The sequence below is a fragment of the Lethenteron reissneri genome, chromosome 47, assembly GCF_015708825.2.
Source record: "Lethenteron reissneri isolate LAM-NWPU_2019-01 chromosome 47, ASM1570882v1, whole genome shotgun sequence".
In the NCBI taxonomy this organism is placed as follows: Eukaryota; Metazoa; Chordata; class Hyperoartia; order Petromyzontiformes; family Petromyzontidae; genus Lethenteron; species Lethenteron reissneri.
The window spans coordinates 1,080,250-1,089,720 of NC_083825.1; the positions used below are offsets into that span (position 1 = coordinate 1,080,250).

The following is a 9,471-nucleotide window of genomic DNA, read 5'->3' on the forward strand; positions in this document are numbered from 1 at the left end:
GGTGAGGGGTTGACGTCTCGGGCGGGGGCGCCACTGAGCCCGCATTTAAAGACAACCACCGAGCAGCCCTCGGCCGCGTGAGTCGCAGCGTAAGTTTATTTATCTTCTCGACGTCTTTATTCGTACAATGATGTCGTGCTGCGGCCGTTTCGTGCTTCGTTTCGTGCTTGATGTGACGACCGAAGAGTTCTCTCTGCTGCCCGTGCTGTGGATCTCTCTCTCTCCTCAATTGGATCCAAGCTCAAGGCCGTCTCTCTCGTATCTTGTCAGTAAAATAAAGTCACAATGTATTGTGCTGCGGCTTGTAATCGCGTGTATTTATATGCTCCTGTGTGTGGATTTGTTCGTGTGTGTATATCTACAATTTGTATGACATCGCTACGTCTCTCTGTCGAACTAAATACGTGAATCTGTATTCAAGTCCTCTTGTTAAAAATAAACACTTTGCTCAGTCGTCCGCCTTGAGGTGATGTCGCATTAGTGTTCACACCCTGCACATCTACACGTTGTTATTATACTAAAGTTATTATTATACTAAAATTGTTGCTTTATTGAGCCCCGGCCGACGGCTGCCGACAGCACTGAGGGCTGTAGGCCCAAGGCTCGGTGCACTGTACGGTAGTGTAACTAACTCTCTAACACCAGCAATGATACTAACTCTCTAACTAACACCAGCAGTGTCACTAACTATGTAACACCAGCAATGTTACTAACTCTCTAACTAACACCAGCAATGATACTAACTCTCTTAACTCTCTAACACCAGCAGTGTCACTAACTCTGTAACTAACACCAGCAATGATACTAACTCTCTAACTAACACCAGTAATTATACTAACTCTCTAACTAACTAACACCAGCAAATATACAAACTCTCTAACACCAGCAAAGATATTAACTCTCTAACTAACACCAGCAGGTCACTAACTCTCTAACTAACACCAGCAAAGATATTAACTCTCTAACTAACTAACACCAGTAATTATACTAACTCTCTAACTAACTAACACCAGTAATTATACTAACTCTAACTAACTAACACCAGCAGAGTCACTGACTGCTCGGCACACCACCACTACTCCACCACGCCGTGTCTTCTGTAGATCAGCCATACTTCACCACGCCGGTCGGTGCGGGTTGACCTTGGCGAGGAATCGAACTCAGGACAATGATCCCCCCCCCCCCCGTGGAGACTGTGGGGGGCGAGCAGCAACAACCACGCCCGGCCACCTTTGTCTCCCCAGTGGCGATGTTTACCACACACCGCACCGGGTACTCATTTGAGGCCGAGCCGACCTAGGGGGAGGCCCTGTGGTGTTGTACCGTGAGCAGGAATCGAACTCGGGATTTTCTGGCGGGTTGGCAGCGCTGCGCTAACCGCGGCACCACCGCTCCCCACGCATTTGTTGTATTGCAACAAACAGCAGCGCCACTCGCAATTATGAAATTACGAGGCTTTACCGGACAAATGAGTTACGTTATAGTAATTATTACCATTGATATTGTTACAAAAAATAATTGTCTGAGAGTTTATAACGAAGGATTGCAGCTGATTGTGCCCTTAGGATCGCGTGCGTGGCGGTGTTGGTGGTCAGCGCGCCGTGCTAAGAACCCGGCCACAACACCGGCGATGTCCATCATCTGGACCGGTCCTGGGCCCTCCCTGAGGTCGACTCAGCCGCAAATGGGCACCTGGTGCGGAGCGTACAAAATTGCGATCACAGCGCGCTGACCACCGCTCCAGTACTCCAAAGAGACACCCGTGAGGGTTACTTAATACTCACTGTGTGTGCACTGTGTCTAATTAGTTGCAAGGGTCGAATCGGAAATATGGATATTGACAAAAGACAACGGAGCAAAAGCTAAACGAGTGCGTAAGGTTGCACGATGCACACTTGGGAACGTAGTGAATATATCATTATAGGATATTCACTTGAATAGTACGTTTTATATTGCAGATATTTTAAGCGTTGATGCATTGCCCCCTATGGAAAGACTCTCCCCCGTCATGGGAACGTCTAAATGTCACCAGTTGCTTCAAGGGCTGCAAACTAATTATCACCGTTCTCAATGGTCATTGGAGCAGGAAATCAATCACTCAAACTTGACTGCATTATATTCTTTATATGCAGTATATATACCTTGATAAAACTCGGTATGACTGTACTGCCTTCAACATAGTTTGTTGTGATTTAAATTGCGTTCCTTTTAAGTGATTTTGTGAATGCTACACCCTTGTGATAGTTTGGAACTACGGTATTGTATTGCGTTGCCAAATGTCTCTGTGCAATGTTTAATGCACGAAGCTCTGAACCCTGCCACCTGAGCTGAATTTCTGGCCATGGCTGACATAGGAGGTGGTGTGTTTATTATACACATTATTAATTTAATAATGTTTATAATTAAGGGTGTTGGTATGAGGAAAACAACCACATTGCACATTTGCAAAGTGGGGTTTTGATGGACTACATAAACCACTTTTAAACGGTAGAAGTGCCAACGTTGGTGCTAACATGTGGGTCAGGGAGCTGGACTGCAACACAGCAAATAGAAAATAAGCATCTGGTCTGTGAACAGCTGCATCAGAATAAGGCGAAGAGCTCCAGCCGGGTGGTGCTCTACTGTAATCGTAGACCTTGAAGGATGGATGTCGACCCCGCCTCTGCTCGTTTCTGCAATTGTCGCAATGGCCGGGTGTTTCGTGTGCAGTGACAGACACCGTAGCCTTGACGTTTTTATCATTGCTATTCTACCGCAAGCAAACTAACGATGTTGCATCTCGTGTATGTCCTCCTGCAGAAGGAGCCGTCGGTGGGAGCCACGCTGCACACTCCCATGGCCTTACGACGGCTCCTGTATTGGCGTAAAGATCTGATGGCTTTGGTATTGTTGCTCATGTCATTGTTCATCAAATCGACTCATTCTTTGGAGGACATTGCAAATACTCCACCTTGCCTGACCCCATCGTGTGGCCACTTTGGCACCAAAACACGTTACGAGGACGTGAGCAAGTACAGTGGATGGGTAGGTAAAGAGGAATGTCGGGCAATGCACCTCAATGCTGTGATCCGCCACGGGACTCGTTTGCCGACCGCCCGTCAAATACGCGCCATGCGAATCATGCATCAGTTGATGGCTGCCGGCACCACGGCACTCGCGCGGAAGATTGGCGAGTGGCATTTCTGGTTCCGTGAAGAGCTCGGTGGAGAACTGGTCGAGAAGGGAGCTAGAGATGAAGCGCAACTGGCAGAGCGGCTTGCTGAACGATTCCCGGATTTATTAGGCACGTGGGCCGTCAATCACAAATCCCTGCGATTCCTCAGCAGCTCCAAGCCACGTTGTGTCCAAAGCGCCACAGCCTTCATGCGTGCCCTCCGGCACCACCAGCCTGCACATTACCCGGAAATTACAGTCGACGACCGGGTCATGAGATTCTTTGACGAGTGCGACAGGTTTGTTGAAAATGTGAAAGAAAATGTGAGTGCGCTCTACCACGTGATCGCCTTCATGGAGGGCAAAGAGATGTGGAACGTGCAGCGGAAAATCTCGGAGAGGATCGGCGTGCCTCAAGAACACGTCACAAGAAGTAAGGGCACCCGACTAGCAAAATAAAAAAAGAAATCGACTGTTTATGCACAAGACAACAATTATTTGCCCACGTTTGAGTTAAAGCTGTATTGTAACATGATTTTCTTAGTGAATCTGTCAAATATACACAGACCTGGGTTATCAAGTTAGCAAATCCATGGTGTCAGCACACAAAGAGGTCCCATGAGGACACCTGTTTTATTGCCAGAAAGGGTAAAACCTATTAGGCTGGGTGGGGAGGGGAGGGTGGGGAGGGGCTGGGGGTGGAGGGTGGGGTTGGGTGGGGAGGGTGGGGAGGGGCTGGGTGGGGAGGGAGGGAGGGGCTGGATGGGGGTGGGAGGGGTGGGGCTGGGCTGGGTGGGGAGGGTGGGGCTGGGTAGGGGGTGGGAGGGGTGGGGCTGGGTAGGGGGTGGGGAGGGGCTGGTCACCCCGTGGTGCCCTTATAAAACTCAACGTTTAACCTACTCACGCCGGCTTGTGCCCGCCCTCACAGTTGGGCATATTTGCAGTATACACCACGCCGCCGTTGACCCTGGCCATTGATCGAGCAACCCAACGTTCCTACCAGCTCCCTCCGCAGGAATGTTTTTATTTTTTCGTACTTTGATACATTTAGCTTTATGATTTAATCTCTGAAATTGAATTTGAGATGGTGAAGATGTTAAATATGTTCGTTGTTTCCCCTTTTCCATGATTTTCTATCATTAGTTCCAGCAGTGGAAAAACAATGAAATTGATACAATTACAGGCGCAGGAAGTGCCAAAACTCGAAATACGGCAGTAGAAAGATGTTGAATAACCAAGGTTAAGGGAAAACAGAAGTAAACAACAGTTTAAAAAGTAGTTTGGTATTGTAATATAGTATGGGAAAATGTCAAAACTGGGTGGTTTTTAACTTTTGCCGACAAAACTGGATCCCAAATGTCAAAACTGGGTGCACCCTGGGTGGCCAAAAACTTGAGTTTTGGACACTCAGGGTGCACCCAGTTTTGACATTTGTCACATACACTTGATAATTGTATACTAGCACAGTGTGCCAGCACCCCATTCATCCAAACACTTGGTATTTGTATACTGGCACACTGTGCCAGTATACATATGGCAAGTAAGTGTTACTGTAGTAGCGAGCTGGCACACTGTGCCAGTATACAAACGGCAAGTAAGCGAGCTGGCACACTGTGCCAGTATACAAATGGCAAGTTAGGGTATGTTCGCGAGCTGTAAGTGTTACTGTAGTTGCAAGCTGGCACACTGTGCCAGTATACATATGGCAAGTAAGTGTTACTGTAGTAGCGAGCTGGCACACTGTGCCAGTATACAAACGGCAAGTAAGCGAGCTGGCACACTGTGCCAGTATACAAACGGCAAGTAAGCGAGCTGGCACACTGTGCCAGTATACAAACGGCAAGTAAGCGAGCTGGCACACTGTGCCAGTATACAAACGGCAAGTAAGCGAGCTGGCACACTGTGCCAGTATACAAACGGCAAGTAAGCGAGCTGGCACACTGTGCCAGTATACAAATGGCAAGTACGTGTATGTTCGCGAGCTGAAAGTGTTACTGTAGTTGCAAGCTGGCACACTGTGCCAGTATGCAAACGGGAAGTTGTGGTGCAAGGTATGGAACATGAGCCACGAGAAACATCATTTGGAACGCTCTAAATCTGTGGCGACATATGAATGAATAACGCAAGGACCTAAACGTGTACAAAATGATACATTAAATCGTACACCTTCTTCACCCAGTTTTGACATTTGTCCACATTGAACATCACCCAGTTTTGTAATATCAAAAAGCACCACCCTGTTTTGCCTGTCGTTTTCCAAGACCACCCAGTTTTGACATTTGGGATCCAGTTTTGTCGGCAAAAGTTAAAAACCACCCAGTTTTGACATTTTCCCAATATAGTATACACGGATACAGCTGTTGAGAAAGGCAGTGTTGAAAAACAATGTAAGTAAACAAAATCAATAACAACAGCACCCACCCTCAGTGCACTTACAAATATGTTATAATGAGTGGTGACTGCTGAGTGGTGGCTGAAATTCAACCATCTGTCAATAGGAGCCTCTAATAAGGCTCCAAGGCCCGGACCGACTAACTGACCGACTGGCCAAGTGGATACGCAAATAAACGATTGCTGACATGTTTTCCTTTTTATTATGAATGTTAACTTAAGCTACTTTGATACATTAAGCATATTATTTTAACTCGATAACAATTCCTGCAAAAGATGTTCACGCACTTTTTATTTGCATTTTTTTTTAGAATTAATTCAAGCCGCATTTTACGGCTGCTCCTTTGAACTCGCAGTGAATGGAACACACTCAACTTGGTGTGAACTCTTCGATGCTGAAGATGCCAAGGTGTGTTCCGCACCCGCCATCATACACCTACATATACAAGCAGTCCCCGACTTATGAGCGCTAGATTTATAAACATCTGCGTTTACGGACATGAACTCGCACTTTCGAACCAAACCGCGGAATTATTTGGTTCGGCAAATATACAATATTTATTCTTATTCATGAGTTTAACAATGCTTAGCTTTTTTGTTTCACCGTAACCCCCCTGCACCTCTGATTAGCACGGTTGGCTACGTACGGTGCAAAAGAAGTTTAACATCCATACATAACACATTTTATAACACTGACCATATGTGCATTTAAATACGAACCGTTCGCTTAACGAACGGATCTCGGGAATGGAACTGGTTTGCAAGTCGGGGACTGCTCAAATAAAAATGTATTAAATGTATAGTTATGTTATCCATTGACTGTCAGTGCTTTGTTAATTCCTTCCACGGGAAGCTTAGGCATCGTGAAGGCAGCTTAATCTCTATGCCATGTACTGAGGACCCAAGAGCAGTCAGTGCCCACTGTTGATTGACTTTGGCATCGCACTCCTCCACAAAAGGCAAATTACTTGGCTCACAGATGGTGGAGATTTTGATATCGATGTATTTTTTCATATTGTACACAAAGCTTAAAGAAATGCAGAACTTTAGGCCAACCTGGTTGTTCAAGTGAGAGTAATCAAAATCTGGGCTGTAAATTTTGGATGCCTACATAAAATAAAAATTTTTCTTATATATTCGTGCCACATTTGAGCTTTCTAGCTCTTCCAGAACATCATTAGAACCATACGTTAGTTACTCTTATAGTGGCGACCGTGTATATTACATAACAAACCACTCTCCTGCCTTCAGGAAAATAAATACTCGTGAAAACAAAATAAGTGTTACACAACATATATGCCGAAGGATATTTCACATCTTAATTTATAAATTAATTACTTGCTCTGATGTATGGATCATTGAAATTGACACGGATAAAGAAGATGGAACAAAAGCACGTGCAGAATCAGACTGAGAGACTAAGAGGAATAAAGTAAAAATGAAGACCGCCATCAGTTGCAGAGATTTTGCACTATTATGTCCAAATGGCGGTCACTTTTTCCCCAAGAAGATTGATGAAAATGATTTCACATTACCTCCTCTGACATGGATATCTCAACATCATCTGATACATTAAGCTTAATCTAAATGCTGTGAGTGTCCCCTTTGTTAAATTGTGGTTCTTTTTCAAAATTATTTTATGCATGTGTTGCAGGTATTGGAGTATCTGGGGGACTTGAAGCACTTCTGGCTGCGGGGGAGAGGTTATCCCATCAACAGCCGGATCAGCTGTGTGCTGCTGCAGGATATATTTACTGGTTTGGACCAGGCAGTTACTGAGAGGCAACAGTAAGTTCAACTGGAGCATGTATTTTACTTTTAAAAAAGTATTTGTTTAAATAGGTTGTTACTATCTTTCATACATGTATGGTAGTATTGTAAATACAATAAAAACTTATAATTATGCTTTCGGCATATATACAGTATTGGTAATTCGCCACGAGCCGAATTGCCGTCCCGAATGGTGCAATATCGGCATACACGTGGAGTAATGCCGCCCGCCACGACCAAAACGACGACTCGGTCTGGTGGCGGGGCGCGTGGTGAGCGTCAGTGCAGACCCGTCACTTTGGACTTTACCTTGTTTGTGCACTCTGCAAGCCAACCCTCTCAGAAATGTCGTCTACACCCACATAAAGAAGTTATAGAATGGGACTGAAGTATAAATCCCTTAGTCTGCGAGACAATTGCAAAGTTTTGGATAGGCTTTCGCGACCAATATCTATTTATAGAAATAAAAGTAAAAAATTGTGGGTTTGTGTGTGTTCGTGCGCTTGTGAAGGATTTGGCTCTCTAATCGTGGGGTTTAGGTAAAAAATAACAACCTATCTATGTGACTTTACCGAAAGATCCAAAGAATATTAATTCCTGTGGTCACGAAAGCTTTAAGTCAAGATTAAAGGTTTGTATTGTTAATCCTGTGGCATGGCCCTTGAGGGGTCGTAGGGCCATTACCTGGTGTGCTTTACAGAGTGAATCAATCATAGGTACCCCGTTGATTGCTAAGTAACTTTTTTATTTATCAAGGCCCACTGAGCTATATGGCTCTTTTTCATAAGTGACCTGACCACAAATGATAGCTCAACTAAGTGGCTTATCACGTGGAAATTTATAGCAGCTAAATAATCTAAACGCACCTTGATTCTAAATGTGGAGGGAAAAAACGGAGAACCCGGAGTAAAAATTCACGCGACCACGGGGAGAACATGCAAACTCCAAATATACAGGTGGCAAGGTCGGGATTTTGAAACATGTTTTAAAGGGAATAAAATATGAACATCATAACCCATTCGTAGATAGACTTGAGGAATTTCAGAAGTGCCTTCCTAATAAAGAGTCCAATAAAAAATTTCAGTTTCTAAATCCATCCATATGATAGGCAATTGTAGAATTGCCTTTTCTCTTATTGCTTGCAAGGTATTGATTTGATTTCTCATCTGTGATAAAGCTGCTGCATGAGCACATTGTAAATTTGAAACCCAGTGTTCATGTGTGTATGTGTGTGTGTTTGTCTTCGTTTAGGTTGAAACAAGTGTCAACACCGGCAGTTTTGCGATTTGGACATGCAGAAACACTCATCCCGTTACTCACATTGCTGGGTTTTTTCAAAGATGAAGCTGACCTCTTGTATGATAACTTTTCTTCAATGCATGCCCGCAATTTCCGGACCAGCACATTTTGTCCTTATGCATCAAATCTTGTTTTTGTGTTGTCACAGTGCGAGGGTTTGGGCAGTTGTGAGCGTGACGAGGAGATCAACTGTGCTGAGGAAGGGCAGGAATCCACCTTCTATATACAGCTCTACCTCAATGAGATCCCATTGTATCTCGATGCCTGTGGTGCTACCGTTTGCCCTTATCAGAAGTTTAAAAATTATTTTATTAATATACTTACACAATTCCATTTTAAGAGTGAATGTGAGAATTTAACTTCAAACCTAAATAGATTTCGGGAAAGTAAATTGTATTTGTGATGAAACACTGGTTGTGTTTACTTATTTTGCACAAATCATTCACAAGACATTCCTGAGTTATCATGTGAACTTAAGAAAAAAAGATGTAAACAATTGTTTTTTATTGTTGAAAATTATCATGGAATAAAATACCAAATTTCTTTGAAGCCAGTGTCAAATGGTGTCTCCATGGCTCCCAACACCAAGATTAAGTTGTCATCATGGCTGAAGCCATCGATGTCACCACACCTTGCCAATGCGCTCTACCCTCTGCCAAGTCCTGTGGCTGCCACACATGGCTGCCACACATGGTTGCCAACTTTTCCACAGATCAAATCGGGACACATTTCTTGGTCAGCTTAGGTTTACCAAACCTGTGCAGCATACCGCAGTAAAGTTGAACACACTACTGAATGGTTTAGCGAAAAAAAAGTCTCAAGAAATACCGTTAAAGTGGTTACACGGTTCTTTTGAGT

General features: G+C 44.3%; 1 protein-coding gene across 6 annotated transcripts; it reads left to right on the top strand.

Annotated features, from left to right (window-relative positions):
• MINPP1 (multiple inositol-polyphosphate phosphatase 1) lies at positions 1-9,162 on the top strand. 6 transcript variants are annotated; one of them, XM_061571505.1, is made up of 6 exons: positions 72-89; positions 1,566-1,695; positions 2,800-3,586; positions 5,856-5,953; positions 7,199-7,332; positions 8,566-9,162. In XM_061571505.1, exons 3-6 carry the CDS (start codon positions 2,836-2,838, stop codon positions 9,014-9,016), a joined length of 1,434 nt encoding a protein of 477 aa, XP_061427489.1. In that variant the 5' UTR covers positions 72-89; positions 1,566-1,695; positions 2,800-2,835; the 3' UTR covers positions 9,017-9,162. The 6 variants fall into 6 exon arrangements, with proteins under 6 accessions (XP_061427493.1, XP_061427488.1, XP_061427489.1 ...); XM_061571509.1 differs by lacking the exon at positions 1,566-1,695 and having other exon boundaries at positions 1-89; positions 5,901-5,953; XM_061571504.1 differs by lacking the exon at positions 1,566-1,695 and having other exon boundaries at positions 2-89.
• The last annotated feature ends 309 nt before the right edge of the window (positions 9,163-9,471 follow it).